Genomic DNA, 22770 nt, shown 5'->3' with positions numbered 1-22770 from the left:
ACCATTCGCACAGCCTGCCGACTCATTCTCATTCCTATCCATCTCTACGCAGAGAGCCTGCCGAAGTGAATAAGGGCTTTACTGTGAGTGCAGTCACAGAGAGAGAGAGAGAGAGAGAGAGAGAGAGAGAGTAGTAGTGTGTTGTACACTCTGAGCCTGCAAGCTTAGAAGAAGTGGTTGCTTTCACACACACTCACAAAGAGATAAATAAAGTCCCAGATGAGTACAAATCATTGTTTAATAAATCAAACAGAAATTTAGTTCCTCTTTGAGTTACACTGTATTGCAAATACTTCTATACATAAAATAGTATCTGAGTGACAAGAAGCACCTGATAGCTCATATAGAATATATATATAAATGTATATTTTTTCATACTTCAAGTGATAAGAAAACAAAGGGTGTAGAAGATTAGACTGATTGAAAAGTGGGCAGTGAAAAGCGAAAGTTAAACTGCATACGTGACATAATCCATGTCTCCACCCTGAACTCTCCTTATAGTATAAATTCTTACATTAAACATTGATACTACGCCTTCATATAGAACAACATCTGGTTGTAAAAAAGGGACAAATATTCTTCAGGAGAACCGGCAGGACAGAAATCATGTTTGGTAATGAAATAGCCCCAGCTTTGAGTATCCAACATTTTTTTGTCTTCTCTTCTGAAATGTAAACTACAGTGTCACGGTACACAGGCTGGGGATGGCAAAAAAAACCAAGTCAACGATTTCAAATTTTTCCCTCAAAGGGATAAGGCACACGTGCAAGACAAGGAAAGGGTGGTGCTTCCTGTTAGCTTTTGAAGAAGTGCAGAAAAGAAAAGAGGGGGCTAAGGACTGCCAGCAGTTTACATACAGAGGATACACACTGTTGCAAGAATTAAAAGAGCACTTACTGAAGATGTTTGGGGTCTAAAATGTTAACGGTACTTACTTACTAGACAAAAAGAACCCAAACGGGAATAAAATTAATTCACAAAAAGACTCTTGAGAGAGCCCTTGTTTTTTTTGTCAATGCTGCATCTGGAAATCCTCCCCTGTGCTCGAGGAGAGCATGGCTTTGGTTTTTGGTGTCTGTGTGTTTTGCATGATGTGTAAATCCTCTCCTTTACTTTCATTTTAACATGAAACTCATAACCTGCCAATATTGCTTAGATATAATGCAAGAGTGTGCATATTTGCATTAAGTGTTTGCAACACATTAAAGAACTCTGGGTTTGACTCACAGCCATACACTGTGATTAGATGTTTACTTCCTTCATCTCAAGCTGCAGGTATTGGGCAGAAGAAAGAGGGTTGGTTAATAGTGTGTCTCGCTCTTCTATCATTGCTGGCCCTTCTTGTTTCAGCTGCTGCACGTGCTCTTCTGCTGTCCATAAACATCTGAGAGCAACAGATAACAAGGGCAGTAGAGGAAGAGATGAGGTACGTATGATAGAAAAGGAGAAGTGAAATTTAATTTAAAGGGAGGGAGCAGAATGCAGAAAAGCAAAAAACTTTTGGATGTAGAGCTGTTTCTTTTGTTACTCTTGTCTTGTAGTGGAGACTGAAGGCAGCTGCTTTCACATCGTAGTGAACTGACCGTGTGCTTGTCTCAGTTTTTCAGCGATCTGTCGAGTTAAGAAGAAGAAAAACATGCATTATAACAAAAGCAGCAGGTGGTCATGTAATACCTGAAAGCACAATGGAGCTCACCACGTTACATAACAGACTGATTGTTACAGATTTCAGTTAACTCTGATAGATGGTGGAGAAAAAGTCTTTACCGTCTCGTAAAACTTGACTTGCTCCTCCAGGTACAACTGCATGACCCTGTTGTAGTCATAGATACGGTTGCTATGGAAGTGGTTCATCTCAGCTGTGGGAAACCAGAGGGGAAGACGTCTGAATCAGATATGGTGTTCTCATGAACACAATCACTTCCATATTTCTAAGTGAGTCTTTTACCTTGTAATGTGTAAGACATGGTGCTGACTCGTTTAGCCATGGTGACTTTCTCCTGAGCGGTAATTTTACTCGTAGCTACCAGCTTGTCGCCCTCTTTCACCTTGTCTATGGCTGCCTGCAGAATGTAAAAACCTGACATCTTAACAACAGAAGTCACACATGTTCAAAACATTTTGTCTCTTCTTGACAAAGTCACAGCCTTTCAGCCTCCACACTCACATACCGTTACATGCTGTTAGTGTACATAACAGCACATTGAAATGGAATTCAGACACAGCAGACATTTGTGTTTTAAGTTCCTACCAAGTAGCAAGTATTTAAACTGTGCTTTCAGTGATTTATTGCATTAAGTTGCATTTTACACTTTGAGAATGTCACTAAAGCCTTTAATTGGCAGCAGTGCAATCCAATTAAAATCAACCAAAACATCAGGAAATCCCTGTCGCATCATGAGCAGTAACACTACTGCCGTACATACTGGTAACAGTTGTGTCTGTTGAAATGTGGATATAATTATAATATTAAGTGTAAAGAAGATATTCACAAGAGTTAACCAACATGTTTTGTAGAATGAGTTACAGTGTTTATTGTTATTTACTGTAACTAAAAATAATTAACATCGATGTTGAATATTATTTTTTATGTTATCAACAAGGCGATGTGTAAGCTTAGCACTTAACTAATGATAATGAAGTCTAAAACTGAACTTTGTAAGTGGGTGAATCTTCAACTTCAGTGTGGAGGAGGGGGGGGGGGGGGGGTAAGGGTATATAAATGAGACATCCCATTATATCATTTTTTTAATCAAACCTTTGAGTAACTATTTTCCTGTGTACCTTATGTACTCCAATGGTGTCTGGGAAGCATCCCAGAAGACCCTTATATTCATTGTTAGTCTCCATGAGGAAGTGGAGGTCTTTCTTGGGCTAAAAAAACCCAAAAAAAACACAGATGGACAAAGTCAATAAGAGATTAATGTTACCTAAACTTGGAACACAGATGGATCCAAAACAGGAAACATCACACAGGAAAAGAATTCAGGAACACAAAAGACCTTTTTTTAAAACAAGAACAGGGGGTTACAAGTTCAAAATAGTGTAGATAACCATTTAACCACAGGAGCCTCCAGCAGACGGTGTTTCTGCATATAGCATGTTTTATGTACATTCTGCAGTACATACATCTGGTTATTTATATAAATCTAACACCTACAATTGTCCCTTAACATTCAGTTAACAAGAGAAAGCTGTATGCAGCCTCTGGGGATGAATACACACTGCAATCACAGGTGAGGCTAAACTTAAGCTAATGTCTACAGGAGAGAAGGTGTCTGGAGCAGCACAAGCTTACCAGATGAATCATCCTCCTGGAAGCTGCTGGAACATCAAGAAAAAAAAAATGCCTAGGTTTGATTTGAGCATTGCAACGCCACACTGATCAGACTCATCAAGACGAGCCACACTTGGAAATACACAAGATAAGTTTCCCTGTGGCTTTTTCCTGATACTGATACAGACTTCACACACAGGATGCTTGGTTACAAGGGTCATTGAAACACCACATCACGGATGTACACACTGACGTAAGCAGGAAATGTTCACATACTGTCTGATGTTGTGATTATTCAGAGTGAACACATAAAAAAAAAATCAGCTCCTTTTTGCTGTGTTTATGAGGGGAAACGAGTGCAGGTGTTCAAAACCACCCGAACAAGATCTTTGTAGAAGTTTAGGTCAATGATAATAAAATAGGTAATAACATGCAAAGTACCTACCTGCTCTGCCACCATCTGAGCTATTTCTTCATAGGTCTTTCCAGCTGCTGTCATGGCATCAGTCAGGGTTGACTCACCTACACGAGCAAAGGGTTTAAATTGTGTCACGGCCGTGTTTCTCAATAGCTTCCTGTTTTGCCAATTTGTTTCCAGACAGATTTTGCACGTAAAAAAATGACAGCAACTGCATTTTGAAGGTGGTACCAAAGACGGCCAAGTAAAAAGCCAACTAGCATGAAACTTAAACATGTTGGTGTACCTTGGTATCCACTGCTGGTGAAAACAGATGACAGGTTTTGGAAGGCCTTTCCGATTCGCTGGTACTCTTTTGGCAAAGCTGTGGAGAAAAAAAAAAAAAGCAACATTAATACAAAGCTGCAGTGTGAATGAAAAGTTCCTTCAGATGACAAAATACTCAACACAATGAACCACTGTATTATATAAACAATAATTACAGCACAAAGTAAAGGGGAGTCCTCTTTGTGTAGTAAATCATTTATTTAGCCTCAGTGGAGTGTTTACTTACGGCCTGTGCATCTCTTCCAGTGCTCGTTGCCAACAGTGAGGATTTCCTTCACTCCGTCATCCATGGCTTTGGTAAACCTGCTGAACTGCTCGCATTTCTGTTCGCTGTGGACACATTTTACAAACAGTCAGGAGGTGCCAGGTAGGTCCTTTTGTAGCCAAGTGTTTCTTGTACTTGAGTATATTTGCTTCACACTCACACTTCCACAGGATCCAGGTCTTGACCTTCAGGTTCTATTGTGCAGAAAATCATGACTCCGACTGTTTCGTCTTTTTCTGCTTTTCTCTTTCCCGTCTTCCAGTCCTGCACCAAGAAGTCATATATTTGAATAAGGTCTGGACTTTAGTGACTTGACACAGCTGCTTGAGCCCAAGTAAGATCTACACATCATCAAATATTACATTTTAATAATAAAAGCAGGAGCTTTCAGTCCTTGAATACATTTTTCCAAAGCACAGTGTATTCAAAACCTCAAGGGGAGAGGAAGTGGAGGAGGACTCACACACCTTTTCATCCTTGTAGGTGAGGAAAGTCTGGAATACTTCACTGCTGGAAACAACCGGATGCCTGCACATCCTGGTCATCCAGCCCTGCAAACGCTCCATACGCATCTTAATAAACTCTTCCTCAAACCGTCCTGAACAGAGGGGAGGGTACAAAGAAAATGTAATGTTGATGTGAGCAATCTTTATCTTTTTTGTATCATACATTTTATGCAACCTGGCGCTTACCTGTCACCTGCTTGTCTGGTAAAGAGGGAATGGGGATGGCTGACCCAAATTTGTCTAGAAGCCTCTCATACAACCAATCAAAGTGCTTGTATCTGTGATTGACAGGTCGATTTGTGGTCTGCAAAACAATATCAAGGAGTTACAGAAAATGTGAGTCAGAGGAAATAGAGCAAATCCTTTAATACATTATCATAACCTTATTTAGCATATCAACTTCAATAAACAAAACACAATTCAGACAGAGCTTTTGATCTCTAACAGACACATGAAAAAACAAGGGTCAACAAGGTTTGGATGTTATGAATTTTTTATTTTTTTTAAAGATGATGTCATTGCAGTTATCAAGTTTCAGCATAGTTCAATCCCAGACTTAAACTACTGACGGCTAAATGAACTACTGGATACTCACGTTGGGTGTGATTTGGTACTCGATGTAGCTCTTGAGGCCGTACATCTTTGAGCCTTTCTTGGGATCAGCGACCACGCAGTCGAGTTGACTTTCAGGGTAAGACCACACGGGACCAACTTCTCCAATCTGAACCAAACACAAAGGTTTCAAAATTTGCCACTCAGCAGTTTATGGAATCGTAACGATCCAAAGAGATGGAACCATTTCCAACCATACTGTAAAACGATTTAATATACTGTAGAGAGTTTAACACCAATAACTGCAATCATATAAAGAGTACCTGGATCTACCTGTACATGGGCTCATCATTAGTTTATGTGCTATGATCATCATATTTTCAGTAGGGAAGGTGAAACTAGTGCTATAACAAGTAAACACATCTGTCAAAAATCGTTAAGATGTTTGGAAATCACCTACATAGATCGGTAACTTTTCTTTGCTCTTGGCGAGCTGCTTGCACAGGAGGTAGAGCTCTGGACCGGACTTGGAAAACCCAGGAAACCTGCTCAAAGAAAGACAAAAACGTGATAAGTGATGCACACTCGTTCAATCTTTCACAGCTTTATTAAGTAGAGAGGGCAGCTCCCTGTGGCTAAGACGTTTTTTTCAACTCTTGTAAACCTATGCAGCAGTGTGTTCATGACTGGTTGCCTTTTTGTTGATTGATCATATACAAAGCTGATGCAACACACTCTCCTGCAAACAATTTCACAATATTAAAACTGACCTACAAGTGATGGCAACACAGCAAGAGATGCAACAATGCAACGGTAAACACAGGGAGGAAGAAAACCTCTTGTGAGTAAGCGTGAATCTGAACAAAATAAGATTCAAAGAAGGAAGAAGGAAATCCATCCATCCCTTTTGATTTACCCCCTCTTTTTTTAAACAAGGGTTAGGGTTAGACAATGACATGACAACCGTCCTGCAGCTTACATTTTCTATGAAGATTATTATGTTTCCTGCCAACTTCTTACAAAATACCTACTTGTTGAGTGATATTTTCATGGTAGATGCATGAGCTCCTCCTCTCTGCAGTGCTCCGCCATCTCCAGATTCTGACTCGGCGTAACCTCCAGTAGACTTCACGTCATCCCATTCATCGTCCCATTCATCGTCCTCGGCTCCTGAGGGCAGATATATAACATGAGTGCATTGTTGTTGTTGTTGTTTTATTTAGAAGTATAGAAACATTACAGCTAAAAAGTTTACAACCCACCTCCCCAATGTGATTTTATCAGATCTGTTCATCAACCAACTCTTAAATGACTCAATTACCCATCATCAAGAGACAGCTACATGTTGCAGGAGAGTCTACCCATTGTTATCTTAAGGATATGAAAATGAAGAATATATTTGAATATCAATGTCCTTAAAAAAGAGTCTCAAACTTTTTTTTTAAATAAATTGAAAAAAGGCACCTAAGCCGGACTTTGTGGTTCTAAACATCCAATTTTCATATGTAACAGATGCAACTTGAGAACATGCAGTACTCCCATGTAAGCTGACCAAAATACATTTCATTATGTGAGTAAACAGCATGCATCTCTAACAAATGCACTACATACCTAACATGTCTATCCGTACATAATGCACACACACTTGCAATAACACGTATTTAAATGCATGAGACTCCTCAAAGGAGGGTAAAATAATCTGAATGCAAGGCACATTAACAATTCCTCCTCCTTTTACAAAGTTTGGCTAACAAGCCTGTCGGGCAGACAGAACCAAAACTCATCATTACATAATAAAAACTGAAACAAGAGTATGCAGGACATCAACACCTTCATAATGGGATTCTAAGAATACACACACACTAATCCAGCAAGTTGCCTGAAACATTTCAGAGGTTAGTCACACAATTTGATCTTTCACTCGTCAACACAACGCAGTTAATAAAATGTCAATACCAAACTACAATGAATGATTCACAGACATGCTTTCAAGACTGTTGATGATTCCCTACAACTCTTCATCAGTATTCATTCCAGTCCACACACAAACATTAGGGAAAAAGCTCCACCAGGCGCTGAACGGGATACCTGTGTAATCGATAAGGTAAGGATACGGGTAGATGTCTTTGGCAAGAGAGAGAAAGGAAAGTCTGTTAATTCTTCTCGTCATTGCCATTTATTCCCCAAGTCTTCTTATTACAATAACAACTGGAGGATTTAAAAAACAGGTCCAGTAATCCATCCTTCTGAGTCATTGCATGAGGCTAGCTTTTCCATAGTCTGACTAAAACAGAATCCTGACATGATCGTCTGATGCCACGTGCTGGAGCATCTGTGGTAAGGAGAGGCAGACGGAGCTGAACTGCATCTGGGAAGTCACTCTACTCCACATCTGTAGGGAGCTGGGTGAACTAGTGTTTGTAAATATACCACCAGATAAGAGGGCTATTATATAATCTCAAAGTATTTGAATTAGTATCAGTTTTAGCTAGGCAACAGGAGGACATAAAACTCTGTCCTCAGTGTAAAGAATAGTTTTTCTAATGCTGTTTTATGAAGCAAACCACATCAGCTACCGGTAAGTGACACTTTCTAATATCAGAACATCACCATCCATTTCAGCTACATTGTTGTCTATCCAGTAAACAAAACTACAGGTTAAAAAGTAAAAAGTGTTTTGCGCCAAAAGCTCAAAACAGTGTGACTGCCCCATGCCTATGACCACAATGGGACAACTTCATTTATAATCTCTGTAAACTGTTTTAGCACCTCATTTTCAGCAATGCTGCCTGCTATATCAGCACTTTAATATATACAGAAAAAAAGTAATATGATACCTAAACCAAATAGTTGGCCCTCATTTTTGAACTTAGGCTATCCTCAGGATTTTTAAATAGTATAACTCAGTAACCTCAGTTCAATAAGAGCATAGTGATTTGAATGTGCTGACATAAGACTGTGTTCACATCATCAAACATCGTTGTTAACTAAATAGTTGTTCCTACCCGGGCCCTGGTAAGCCTGAGGGTGGCCCTGTGGTACGGAGCTCCAGGGGTCAGCAGCGCCCTTTCCAGTCTGGGTGCCCTCTGGATTGGACGCCCAGTTGTTGTTGTTGGCTCCCCCTGAAGGGTCTGCGTTCCACACCGACCAGGGATCGTTACCGTTACTAGCCTGGAAGAGACGACACAAGAAAGTGAGTGAGGAAAGAAGCAGCGAAATCACTAGTTGCGCTATCGGGAGTAGCGTGCCAACCCGTTTGAAGACGAGACTCTGACATTACTCATGAAACGACATGCTTTTTCAAACACATGATGCAGACCTGGTCTTGAGCGTGAAATCTGTTGGGATAATCAGCTGTACGGTAGCAGTGTGGCTGCTAAATGCCAGCAAACATGTGCAGAAGCTATACATTTCCAGATAGCACAAAATACTGCTCATTTGAAAATGTCACATGCTTGTTATGTGTACACTCAAACGCGGACCATTCTTAGGTCTGAGCACAATTTATTTTCTCTGCAATACTTAAGAGCTGCATGCCATGCTTATAAGGCATACATACTGTTTAAGACTTCCATTAAAACAGCGGGAACATTGCATGCAAGAAACTGTATGTGTGCCTTTTGTAGGGTGAAATTAGCTTCATGCTAACTAAGCACTGAGGTGCCTGAACACAAAACTATTGCAGGGTCACTTAATGCAAAGAGACATAAGGACTGTGAATGAATGAGATGGGCTTCTTTTTTTTTTTTTTTTTTTTTTTACAAATTGACTGCAATGACATGGACACAGCAGCAGTGCAGCAAGGCATAACACTTCAACATTTCAGCATTTACCTGCAGATAAACGGGTTAACATTTTATACAGCAGCAGGTCAAAGTGGCATCACACATTTCTGATTTTATCTGAGCGATTGTAATCATCACCTGGAGTACATTGTTGTCTTCTGGTCTGATTATTTGTCTGTGACATTACTGAATTATATGTGAGATAAAGAATCGTAGGCTTCACAGTGGCGCTGATTCATACAACTGTAATCATTTGTAGGTGTGGATTGGTTCCATGTGGGTACAAAGTGTGTTTGTACGACAGTGCAAAGTGAGGTTGAGATCATGCTTTCTGCAGGCAGGAGGAGTAGGGGTAGGAATTTGCAAATCAGAGCAGAGGTTGCTACAGTAGGGTCAGAGATTTGGTGAGGGTGGAGGGCTTGGTTTCATGCCCTTGGCCTCCACCTCCCCTGATTTGTCGGTTACCTCATCAGGGGATGAAAGGTAAGGGGAAACGGGGGTATCAGGGGTCTCCGGCTGGGGACTTAAGCCCCTAGCATCCACCTTGAGAGGAAGAAAGGGTGACATCATCACAAAGCGCCAGCAGTGAAGGTTCACACTCAGCAGGTAATGGGTTAAAGTGATGCTCGCTATAAATGTGGAGTGAGAGAAAAGAGCTGAGGGATGAAGGCTGACACATTTCCTGTGCCCACATTTCTACTGATCCAGCAGGACAGCTCATAGTTGAGGAACTTCCTGCCTGCTGCCTGAGATTTCACTGCGCTTATTTCCTCTTGGTTCTATTTTCTTTTAAGCTAAAACCAGTGTCCGTTATAAATGACATGACCGTGATGAATATCTTCCACAGCAGCTGCTCTCACTTCTGCATCTCTGGGATTTGTACATGTTGAATGAACGTCAGCAAAAACACTAGTTTCACTCACTTCTGCTTTTTCTTCAACATCAGCCCACGATACAGTGTTTCGAGTGGGAGAATGCAGCCTCTCTAAATTCCCAGGAGAATGCAGCCTCTCTAATTTCCAGGAAATTAATCAAGTCTGTACATTCATTTACCGCTATGGTGACTTAAGGTCAGTAAACACCACACTAAAAAACTCATTTGATTTGATGCTTGTATAGGATTTAATAAACACTGTCCTTCATCCAGTGAGTTCATTACCTGGTTTTGTGCAGGTGCAGATGGGGGAGCGTAGGCATCGAAGATGGACAGATCTGGAGCGCCAACATTTCCTAAATTTGGAGTAGGTGCTGTGGGTGCTGCTGCTGCTGCTGGGAACGATGGAAACTGCAAAAGACAGAGAACAGTCCCATTAGGAGATGAAATCCAGATATTCATGTACAATTCAATTACTTTTAACAGGTATATTCTTCTGTGGTAACGTGATCATGTCTTTGTGACAGCCCCTGGTTTTGCAACCTGGCTTTTTAATCTTCTCTGTTTATACAAGGTGGGTAGAAACCGACTGGTTGCACATTTAAATCTGCTTCCTCACTTTAAAATATTAATATGTTTGAACACATCTGGCATTCTTTTGGTTCCACAATCTTCTCTATTTTTTGCAGAACTTTTTTCCAGCAGGGTAAAGCATAACAGAAGATAGTTTTTTTTGAGACTCAGACTGTGCCCCTCTGGTTTTCATTAGATATTACAAAAGCTGTGAGTGAATATGTCATCAGTGGGTTTTTAAGACTCTGTAACACAATCAAAACCGTGCAGGGACAGCTGGGGAGGTAACTTCAGGTCAAACAAACACACACATCTACATGAGCTTGTTAGCCAAGTGAAGCAGATGGATAATATCAACTTCTCTCTTGTTTACAAATAGTCTGCACAAACTTTTCTTTTAATCCAACTTTCTGAATGTCTTCAGAGTGAATCATATCCCCACGATGAAGTCACAGTTACAGCATAAAACTGGACACAAACACAAAAATACCCTGAAGGAGGCACATCCTGTTGTCATTTAAATTCAAAGACAGAGACAGTACCGCAGGCTGCAGTCGTAGCATAAACACATCCTTTTCTATTTCAAATATCTCACTGATAGAGACACAGAGAGCACAGTGTTTCATATTTGTTTGCACTTCTGTCTACTTAGCACATACTGTTCAACTTGTTAACAGAGGATGACTGACGATGCTTTTCAGATTTTACAAAAGGTAAATGTATAAAAAGAATAATGCTGGGGTTGGGAGATGTAAGCGGTTAAAACACCATCTCAAAACAAGTGTATCTCACCTCGATGTAGTCCTCTGGCACAAGTCCAAGTTCTCCTCTGGAGTTCTGTGCTTCAATCCAGCCGCCTCCTATACCCTGAAATAGAAGGAGAGCCAGAAGAACAGATGAAGCATAAACAGCTTAGACCGACCAAAACCTGCGGAGAGCACAAATAGAACCATGCTACTGAAAATTTCACATTAATATACAGTAGTACTGCTGCAGCTTAAAAAAAAAAACTGTACAAATGTAAGAAAACATTTTTTTTTTGTTGCCCTACAAACACGTTTTACATCAATTCAGAAATCAGACTTAGTAAAGTAAGTTGAAGTCACATTTATATAATCGATATTATGTAGACACATAGCTGTTTTGCTGCCACAGCAAATCTTACTAATAAGTAACTGTAATGTAATCTAAGTTTTTGTACAGCTAATGTGACATGGATTTTGCAGAAATGCTCGAGGAATCTGTCTCAATGTAACATTGTAAGTTTCTGCACTTGTAATTTAAGAGTTGAGTAAAAATGCTGACAATAACCAGGTGACCAAAGTATCTGTAAACACATCTAAAGCTCGCAGGAAAAATTCCTGCACAGACAGTTTATTCAGTGAGGAAAAAGTACATGCTGTTGTTGTCCTTACACAGTAGGTCCCGATTGGCTTAACACAAACTTCGATTAGAAAACTATGTAGGTCAGCACACAGTGAGTGACCTTTGAACTGCTGTGACTCGCCTTAATGACATCATGTTCGCTCTTTCCTTCCTCTCTACATGTTTATAAGACTCTTCACTTAGGGACAACCTAAGATCATGTGATTTGGGCCTGTAAAAGACTGTTGTTTATCAAGAGCTATATGTAAGAAGAGTCACACGTCAACAGTTAACTTTGAGGTTAAAACACACAGCGTGTTTTACATTACTTGTAGAAATACAACAATTTAAAAGTTAACGTATTAAAAAGGTAAACAGGTTTCTACTATGAGGCCACTTCTTTTTCCCATCCTTTAAAGAGTAACACTCATGGGCCAAACATGAATCCCCAAGAAAAGATCCCAGTGACAAAACGTTACCAACAGGTTGAATACAAACCACTTCCTATCCTTGGAGGTTATAGATTAAAAAAAAACAGATGAGTGTTTGTGTGGGTTTACCTGATTAGTGATAGTGACTGTCTCCCCTTCTTTCACTGTCAACTCGTTGTTTCCCGGCTCAGCAATGAAGTCATATAGAACTTGTGCCTGAACACAATCAAGAGAAAACACAAAACTACTGCATGTTTAATAAACACTTTCACGTAGACAGCACATACGTGCACATGAAATGTATGGACACAACGAAAAGAAGCCCCATTATTTGAAAGCTAGTGGAGTCAAACAAAGGCTCAGGGAAACAGGACGGACTAGTTATTCAGGCCATGTTAGGCTGACTCTTTATTTGGGACCAGTATTAACCAAAAACAAGGCCAGAATCATCATGTCACCTGATTCACTTTAATACAACCACCTGCAGTTCATCGTACACTGACCCACATCTACTGCCCTCAACATCGGTCGCCCAGAAACAAACATGCACACAAACACACTAAATACATGCAAGGTTAGAGAGGGGAAACAAATATGGCTTCACTTTTCATTGTAATTAACAAACCTTACAACTATCATCTTTTCATAAATATGACTATTCAAATGAGCTGCATGAGCCTTGCCAGTCCTGCATGCCATGTCAAAACAGCATCAAATTCACTGTGTTTGAGTATTTAACTAACAAGTTAATTAACCAATGACATTGACAACAAGGCCATTTGTTCCCCCCTGAACAATCATCTATTTTTAGTGTCGGCATGCCACCTCCCAGGACTTAAGGAAGTTGGATGGTTGTTTTTTTAACAGGAACTCTGGCATGTTTCTTACCACAGCTCTGCTGACACAGATGTTATTTGTTTGTAGTGTAAAGTACTTTGTTTATGTTACCAAGTCTGCATGACAGAATGATGAGTCTTGTATACGTCTTACTTAGATGTAAATAAGCTTCAATCGAAAAGGGTCTAAATTATGCTCATTTCACAAGCTGCTTTGACTAGGAAAGCTGCACACTCCAAAAGTCTTCTGTGCCTACCTGAAATCCAACTTTAATAATTCTTACCAACAAACTTTTTGACAAAGCAGCTAGTTAGAAGCTACCAAGCTTTAACTAGATACATGATAAACATGATATCTATATTTTCTTCTATGAAAAAAAAACAACACAAAATTGGTGCAAGTGTTTGTATTTGTCATAAAGCATTTCTTCCGGGTATGTTAAACATCAATGGAAAACCCTTTGCCCTACTGCAATCACAAACCTATTTCCTGTAGAAATATTCATGTGCTGCTATTAAACTTCATGCTTGGTCACTCAAATAACTGTGTGAATTATATTAAAGCCAACTGTGTCAATAATAGATATATAATGTTGTCAATGATATAGACTTGCAATTATATCTCTAATTCACAATTATTCTGTACAGACTGAATTAAATACTAAACGCACGCAAAAGACTACATTTCCCAGCATTCCACGGAGGTACAATGACCCGCACTGGAAAGGTAGTAAAATGTCACAAGACACTTTCTTATGAGGCACATTTTCCATGTACACAAAAAAAACAAAAAACACAGGCTTTACATAATCTGAAGGCAAAAACAAGTCTCGTGTGGCCATTTCACGCTGTTAAAAACAGTATTAAATGGGTTTTTTTGGATTTAAATCGGTAGCTTATCGAGTTGGCTGACTGTGAAACTCTACAACTACACCAACACGTACTATTCGTAAAATGGATACAAGTGTCAGGGGAAATTGAAGGAAGTCATACGCTCGGTTGACGTTAAAATGGCACAGCAGAGTAGTTTGACTTACCTTTACCGCCATTATCGAAGCATTGATGTATCATTAAAACAGAGGCCCTGTGGTTTTCAGGAGTTTCAGTCCTCAGCTGGACATTTCCCCCCCTCCACACTGCCTTCAACTAAAAGCCAAGATCTACGCGGTTATTCCTGCTGGTAGACAGCAACAACTCCGACGACTTTAACACGTTACTAAAACCACTATAACGCTCAAAACCCTCAGGAAAATGGAAAAAACAAAACAAGCGGTAGGTAGGAACAGACGAGTTCGGTAAGACTGTAAGTTTTGACCGCGTATTGAGCTGCTGTCAGCACGGAGGGAGTGACCTGCACCGCCGAGACAAACCGGAAAGGTAGTCTCGCTACCGACAAGACATGACTTACGTTAAACAAATATGACAGTTTAGAAACGGGCTCACTTCAAGTAAACTTATTTATTAAACGTATATCATGAAGACCTTTTACGTAGCCTGTATATTTATAGCTAAAAAAAAAACCCAACTTTTTTAAAATAACATAGGCCTAATAAGTTATTGAAATAGGATATGTCAGTCAAATTGTAAATGTGCAACACTATAGCAGCCATTCAAATTTAAATAATATTTTCTTTTTTACATAACTGTATTTTTTTTTTTTTTTTAGAGGTATTTTGCAAGGATAGACAAAATACGATGACATCATGTTTTTTTTTTTTAATAGGCTACAGAGACCAAGTCATAACCTAGTTCAAGTTCCGGTGTAGCTTATTATGATGATTATTATTATCTAAGGGCAGCTTCTATGGTATGAAAGTTGAAGGTACACATCTGACTCAACAGATGAAAGGGAGGGACCCTGAATGTCTTTCTTGTGGGCAAGTCGGCCTCTGCTGGAGTCAGCCTGCTGTTACATTAATGTGCCATTCACTGTTCTTGAATATCAAACGTGTTATTGATGGCCCAATTTTTCGAAATCATATCAAAACACTTATAACCTTTCAGTAATGATACAATATTCATAAATGCGTTTCCTTTGTCTTAGTCTTCAAGGATAACTTACTTAAAATATTTCTTCTTAGTGCCCTAATAAAGTTTTTTTTTTGATTAAATGAAATGATACTTAGCAAATACTAAAAAAGAAAATGTAATGGCATTTCAGTGTTCTTTTAAAAGTAAGTGTGTTGTTGAAATGTAATGCAGAAAGAGTGTGCAGCATTGAAGGTGATTTAGCGATGTCATGCAAGAGGGAGTGCTGCTGTTGGGTGAATGAAATTCACAGCAGTGTTGATATTTGATGTAAAAGCACAGCATTGATTGCGAAGCTGTTTTAACAGTTCTCCAAGCACCACTTAGTTGTAAACAGAATAATCAGCAAAAAATAATTAATAGTCTACATGTGATTCCATTTATTGTGCAACCAGTGAAACAAGGGTCAGTCCAGTTGTTTTGGTGCATAATGAGCATACAAGCTAGAGAAAGACCTACTGCTATGATGTAAATGAATGTCAGAACTCCTGAGGTGGAGTAATGTAGTTAGAATTATAAATGCTGTTGTACTCAGCGCTCTTGGAATACCTCTTATCCAATCAAAAACAATGGTCAGAAATAACTCTGTTAGTGTTAAACCGCTAAACATCTGAATACAGCCCCATAAGAGTGATCACAACATTCACATTGCTATGAGATAACATTTGTGAAGCATTTGATATTTGAGACAGTTTGAAAGTAACAGAGACAAATAAGTATTTAGCCCATTTTGTCCAGAGTCCATACACTGAAAAACTTGAATTTGGCCAAATTGAGAGATAAAACCTCATTCCTGATCCCTTCTCGTCACGTACTCATATATCAAACACCTGAGTCCAGCAGCAGTCTCTCTTTTCTGTCAGTGGGAAAGAACCGGTGGAACGGGTTGTTATCAATGGGCTGAGAGGGGGATACAGTTAACTGTTAGTAGGTGAAGTCCGCAGGCCACCTGAGCTTTTGGAGAGAGAGTCTCACATCAAAGACAGTGAGACTGCAGATTTAACACTCTCAATTTCTTAGAAAAAATCCGCACATTTTAATGTATCTTGAAATTTAGCATAAAATAAAAGAGGATCCACGGTATTGGTTGCTTCACAAGTGAAAATTCTAAAGGAGTGAGTACTCTGCCTGTATCACTTCAGTTCATCTAGCAACACAGGTGTGTCGTAGCAGGGTGGGAGGGAAAGAGGCAGGTAGGGTATCAGACAGCTCCTCACACAGTAAGCTCAGTTTGAAGATCTCCACCGTCACACAAACAACATGCGCTCTCTTCAACCTTTCCTCTATCTGGTTATTTTCTGGACAGTAGGAGCGGAAGCGTCAGACCCTAACTTACCCTTCATGGAGTACCTAGACCAGAACCGTTTGGTCTGCTTGAAGTGGGGCTTTGATAGCCTGCAAGGGGACATAACATTCAAACTGGTGGTCAACACTACAGGCTGGGTGGGCTTTGGTTTAAGCCCGAATGGAGGAATGCAAGGAGCAGATATCGTCATGGGCGGACTAGGACCAAGTGGAAGCTACTTCCAAGTAAGTTTTTTTAATTTTTTTTTTTACATTTGCTCCATTCTAAGAAATGTTTGAATATACCCTCCATGTTCAAAAAAGAAAATATCAAGCATACTGAAAGTTTCTGTCTTTTGTCCAAAGGACTATCATGCCACTGGGAACTCCATGCCTTTGGTGGACGAGCAGCAGAACTACACTCTCCTCTCCGTAATTGAAAGTGAAGGTCAAACCATCATGACCTTTAAGAGGGCAATTCAGTCGTGTGATGAGCAAGACTTCCACATCACTGTAAGAAATTCACTTGTAGTTTTTGAAAGTGTATTCTACAAGAGTGGTAGGAGATACAGAGATGTGAAGCACCTGCAGCATATTACAAGTGTCATTTCGACTTTTAAAAAATTGCAAGCTAAAAAGTAAAAAAGAGAAAGAATGTAAAATGAGGAAGAGGTTATAATGTGAACTTTAATTTAAGTAAAAATTAATAAAAAATAACAGTTTAAAGTAAAAAAAAGTAATCATCTGTTTTGAGTACAAATGTATTGAAAAGTAAAACAGCCTTTGCTTTAAGTAAAAAGTGAAGTTGAAAAGTCCAATATCAACTGTTTTTAATAAAAACAACTTGAAAGGTTTTCAAATCTTTTTTTTTCTAAACTAAACTAACTTCAAATGACAAGTTCAAAACAAATGTCAACCCCATTTTCAGATTAAAAACAAAATAACTTTATGAAGTAAGCCTTTATCTAAATCTAAAAATATCAATTTTAGGTCTGTGATTTAAGGAAAAGGGTTTAAAAAAAGGGAGAAACTAGAGTTACCACTGTAACTATCAGAATATTACTCAGTTGTAAATCTATTACCAATACAGGCTTATTAAGTTTTGATCATCTTTTATTTTAAGACTATTTACTGCTCCCTGAATGAGTGACACAATTCTGTCACTCTATAATGTAAACCAAAATGTCAAAGGTTTTGATGTCAGGCTGCTTTTTAAATGTACAGAAAAGATAACATCATCTAGGAAGCTGCTGTTGCCATGATAACAATGCCATGCCAATGCGTACCGTTAATTACATGACTACGCACTCTAACACTGTTTGCGTAACACCATGGAGCTTGAAAAGAACTGAACACTTCATGCATTTTCTTCTTTATGTGACTCATTATTGGTAATGCTATATTCTTTTGTACTGTTGCTCTTATTCTTTCTGCAAAGCTCAAGTTTCCTGCCTGTCCCCATGTTATCACTGCTATTGACGGTCTTTTGTTTGGTTCCCCTGACAGTCCCTGTACATTGCTGTGAAATGGGTGTTTTCAGGTGTGAAGACAATGGCAACAACAAAGAGGGGCGCACAAGATTTAGTTTTACATTGAACACCTGAAATACTATATGGTTTTGGTAATAAAACCTGCCACATGTTTTGACTATTATGGTTGTTCAGCAATCTGCAAAGTAGGAACATGAAACTGTCTCCGGTTATTACTTGAATTGTTATATATATAACTTTAAAAATGGTGCACTATTATAAAAAAAAATTCTCTTCTCCAGGCTCAGGCTGCTAAAGTGATCTATGCGTATGGAACAACAGATGACATCAAATATCACGCATCCCGTAGAGGAACCAAGGAAGTCAACCTGCTGAACTACGTGCCCAAGTCAACGATAATAGGCCCCAACTACTTCATGGCCAGGGTGGATAATGTATGTACACATTTCCTATCAGGGAAGAATGAGAACATTTGATGAGTCTGTTTTGTTTTTCTATTACTTTAGAATATCTTACAGGAGAACTTTTACTGTGTGGAGTTTGGATGATAATTGCAATTGTATAACATGTTCTGGTTTGAGTACTGTAGTCATCCAAATGACATTTTTTTACCTTTATTTTCATCGCAGATCTCTGTCCCACAAAATCATACCTACTACCACTGCAAGGTCATGAAGCTTCCAACCTTAATTAAAAAACATCACATATATCTGGTAAGTATCATTTATTTATTTGTCATCTCTCTTCCGCCACATTTAACTAGAGAAGTCCAGATAACATTACTCTCCCCAATACTGCTCCGACATCTTGTTCAAAGTTATGGTCCTTTTTGGTCGCCCCCGGGCATGTAGTCCAGCAGGTTTAATTAACTGGTGTACTAGCCTACTTGCTTGTGACCTGATACAGCATTTAAGGCAGAATCTGAGGCTTATATCAATACTAGTACGGGTATTAAAACAACTCTACCTGTAATCAAAATCGGCATTTAAAAACAGCTTTTCGCTTGCTAGAAATACTATGGTCAGCTTTTGAGTAAATCGGGGTTTTAAATGAAAAACAAGTCACCCAAATCTTCAATCAGTCCAGTTGCCTTTGGATCAAGCTTCAATTTTTCAATTTTAACCTTTGTTCACAATTCTTGTACCAAACCTCTTCTGACTTGTTCTCAGGTTGAACCAGAGATTGAGCACCCTGACATCGTTCACCACATGCTGCTGTACAGCTGCCCCTCCTTTGTGACAGAACCGTATGACAACCCGTGCTTCATTGGCGACATTGGTGACGCCTGCTTCCAAACTGTGGCCTCGTGGGCAGTAGGAGGAGGGGTGAGGGACATTTATGCATCCATCGCTGATTCTTTGATCTATACTCCAGTCTGTGTGCTTTAGTATTTATATAGTTCGGTGCATGTTTAGGTTGATCCAAAATTCATTTTTCTGTAACCTCAGGTGTTCGCGCTTCCAGAAAATGTGGGGTTGCCTATTGGAGGGGAGGAGAGTGACGTTTTTTACAGGCTGGAAATCCACTACAATAATCCAAATGGAGTAAAAGGTTAATACTGTTGATCCAAATACATCGTACTGTATATATTCCAGAATTGTGATATTACATAAAATACATACATCATTTACAGATTAGACTTTTTTATGCAACGATAAGTCTGTCACAGTTTTGCCAAAGGGACTTTGACTTTATCAGTTCACATGATATCAAAGGAATATTGAGGTTTATATAGTCCGGTTCATTCCCTTTTGACAAGGGGTCTTATCAACAGGCAGAGACAAAAAAAATCCCCTGGATATTACAACCAAATGGAACAACAGATAAGCAGCTTTTTACAGCATCAAATTCATCCATGACTTCTTATTCTCCACAACACTCAGACATTGGGCCGACATGAAAACACTTGTCACTTGAACAACAAAAAGCTCTCACAAATTTTACACAACATCCCATTTTTTTTAGGAATTGGTGATGTATATTCAAAGTATTTTACCTTATCTGTTATTTTGTTCACTCTGTAATCTATTCATTCATGATCAATATGTATTGTTTTATCTCGTGTTCTATGTGTATAGGAAGGACAGACAGCTCAGGACTAAAACTGTATTATACAGACCAGCTCCGGCAGTATGATGGGGCCACCTTGACTACAGGTGTGCTGCAATTTACGAACATGGAGTATATAATACCCCCAAAAGCCACTAATTTCCACACCTATGGCGTGTGTAACACCAGTGTCTTCTCTCAGGTCTGTAGTGGTTCAGTCCAAATTCCATACTGCAACAGTATCTAACAGGTAGCTATGTTATTGTTAATGACTGTGTTTACTTTACTTTGCACCCATAGCTTTTGAATCCTCTTCCTGACCTTCATGTGTTCGCTGTGATGCTGCACACTCACTTGGCTGGGAGGAAAGTCAGAGTTGGTCACTATAGGTAAGAATGACAATGTCAATGACGAAGCTGGTTTGAGAAGAGGTTTATATTTGATGATTTTATGTAAAGTCTCAGTCACAACTGGTAACTGGAACATAAATAATAACTTGAGGGAAGTGTTGTTTTGGAATGAAATCCTGTTGTTTTGAATAGAGGTTTCTTGATTATTATAGATTGCACCTTTTTTTCTAATATAAATGGTTCATCTTTTATACTTCTTGTTCTCTGAAGAGATGGAGTGCAGATAGACTTCTTGGCTTTGGATGAAAACTACAACTTTGAGTATCAGGAGATAATCACTTTGGGAAGCACAAAGACCATCAAGTCGGTGAGTTTCCATTCAGTCCATGCCTAATTCGAATGCTTATTTCTTTTACACTAAAATGAAAAACTGCATGTTACCTGTCGCCACATTACAGGGCGATGAGATCTTAGTGGAGTGCACCTACAGTACGAGCACCCGCACCAAGACCACTAGAGTGGGTAAATACTGTACAGTAAGATCAGTGCACCTGCATGTATAAGTGTTAATATCTACCATGTTCCACATGTTCTTCCCTTAGATGGGGCTAGGAACTACTGATGAAATGTGTCTGGCCTTCCTCCTCTATTACCCTGCAATCAAGATCAGCTCATGCATCAGCCACCCAAATACACTGCATCCATCACTGAGCACCAGCAACCAGTAAGACCTAATGCTTTCCTGGTTTAACCAACAACGTACAGGTTTCATTCAGTATGAATAAACTTGCATGCAGATGTGTCTCGCTGAGGTTTTAATAAGCTCTTTGTGGTTTTCTCACAGGATGATTCAGGGAACCACAACTTTAAGCGAGGAGGAAATTGTTGAGTATGAGCATTTGCTAAAGACTGTACCACAACTCCAGTTGGTCTCGGATGTCGAGGTGTGTAAAAGTCTCAATTTTGCCATTTCATTTCTCCTTTAAATCAATATGAACAATCAATATCTTTTGGTGGAGTTTATTTTTCTAAAGGCCTTCATGTTCCTCTGTCATTGTTTCAAGTGAGTTCTTCACAAGGTTAATCACCTGTCCTTAAGCTATAGCTTTACAGAGTAGACATATAGTTTAGACATCTTTTTTTACTATTTATATTGAGCATAGAACCTCGATACTTTAAGAATAGCTGATTCCTGTGTGCTGTTTTGTTCATTAGCAATCTGTATTTTACAAAGATAATCTCAGACACACTGTTTGGACTTCAAGAGTTCACTTTAAATGTGTCTTTTCTTTTCAGTCTCTCAATTCTGCCTCTTATATTTCTGCTTTGGTTCTTTATGTTGAAGTGTATTTTGGCTTTTATAGCCTTGTTTCCTGCTTTTCACATGTCCACTCCATTTACCTCTAGTTTCAGTATCAAGTGTTAATGTATTGATCTAATGAAAATGAACACAAAGTGTAATTTGTCTTTTCTGCTATACAGTTTGCTTATTTGTGTAATTTTTCTTGTTCACAGAGTAACTTCTCATTTGATACAAATGGAATTATCAGAGACATGAAGACCACACCAACTGTCATTTGTCAGAACACCAATAGGTCAAGCAGACTCTGCACTACCTGGATCATGAGCGCAGCAGGAATCCTACTTTTCTTAATTGCAATAATGTAGATGATTGAATAAACAACAGAGCCACGCCATCCCGATTTTGTTAAAGAGGCACGGGTGATACATTTTAGTTCTCTACTTTATCCACTTAAATATTCAGCTTAGACATGTGATGTAGAATGTTCTTTGTTTTGATTGACGCTGTTTTAGCATATCTTACCTCTTTGATATTCATTATTGGACAACAAATGCAACTGTCATTTTAATGATGACCCATATGTACATTGTTGGCGAACTGTTAAGTCTGTTTTATAGAGGCACAAAAAGCTTCACCAAACTACTGCACTGTCAGTTTAGATTAGTAGTTTACCTACATTATTTAGCCTAAGATCAAATTAATTCCTGAACAACTTTAGCACTATACACCTTAATATTAAAGCAGCTAAATAAAAGTTAGACATTTATAATGATTTTATTTAAACCTGTTATATATGCAACCAGATACACAATTCAATTTTCCTCATTCTGTCAATATATGCAATGATTATGTATGCATTTTTGACACTTGCACGTACGCACTTATCTGTCCCTCTGTTGTGTTGTTTACATGCACTATGAGCCTCATTCCTTATTTTGTTATAATAGTTGGAAAAAGCCAATCATTTGATACATCTTGCTTAATAAAGTATATCCAGAATGACATATTCGTCTCATGTTGTAACAATTCTTCAAAGAGAGGATGTAAATTGTAGTGG

At 39.0% G+C, this 22770-nt stretch overlaps 2 protein-coding genes across 7 annotated transcripts; one reads left to right on the top strand and one right to left on the bottom strand.

Moving 5' to 3' along the window:
* Positions 1-220: 220 nt before the first annotated feature.
* Positions 221-14576, bottom strand: snx9b (sorting nexin 9b). Of its 6 annotated transcripts, none has more exons than XM_065963620.1 (20): positions 14247-14576; positions 12503-12589; positions 11370-11444; positions 10290-10415; positions 9596-9673; positions 8351-8516; positions 7434-7469; positions 6377-6515; positions 5806-5893; positions 5389-5514; positions 4980-5097; positions 4755-4885; positions 4448-4551; positions 4249-4352; positions 3982-4059; positions 3723-3799; positions 2785-2874; positions 1949-2063; positions 1768-1859; positions 221-1611 (listed from the first exon to the last, which is right to left on the bottom strand). In XM_065963620.1, the coding sequence occupies exons 1-20, from the start codon at positions 14256-14258 to the stop codon at positions 1564-1566; spliced, it is 1890 nt and encodes a 629-aa protein (XP_065819692.1). In that variant the 5' UTR covers positions 14259-14576; the 3' UTR covers positions 221-1563. The 6 variants fall into 6 exon arrangements, with proteins under 6 accessions (XP_065819692.1, XP_065819693.1, XP_065819694.1 ...); XM_065963621.1 differs by having other exon boundaries at positions 5806-5890; positions 14247-14575; XM_065963622.1 differs by lacking the exon at positions 9596-9673 and having other exon boundaries at positions 14247-14575.
* A 1860-nt stretch (positions 14577-16436) lies between these two features.
* Positions 16437-22717, top strand: moxd1l (monooxygenase, DBH-like 1, like). The gene is made up of 13 exons (XM_020647375.3): positions 16437-16767; positions 16888-17034; positions 18293-18445; positions 18641-18724; positions 19181-19336; positions 19460-19562; positions 20090-20262; positions 20361-20449; positions 20681-20777; positions 20869-20928; positions 21013-21134; positions 21255-21354; positions 21926-22717. The coding sequence occupies exons 1-13, from the start codon at positions 16498-16500 to the stop codon at positions 22076-22078; spliced, it is 1707 nt and encodes a 568-aa protein (XP_020503031.2). The 5' UTR covers positions 16437-16497; the 3' UTR covers positions 22079-22717.
* Positions 22718-22770: the final 53 nt, after the last annotated feature.

The sequence above is a fragment of the Labrus bergylta genome, chromosome 15, assembly GCF_963930695.1.
Source record: "Labrus bergylta chromosome 15, fLabBer1.1, whole genome shotgun sequence".
In the NCBI taxonomy this organism is placed as follows: domain Eukaryota; kingdom Metazoa; phylum Chordata; class Actinopteri; order Labriformes; family Labridae; genus Labrus; species Labrus bergylta.
Note: the sequence above shows the minus strand (reverse complement) of the source record. Positions and strands in the feature narration are given on the sequence as shown.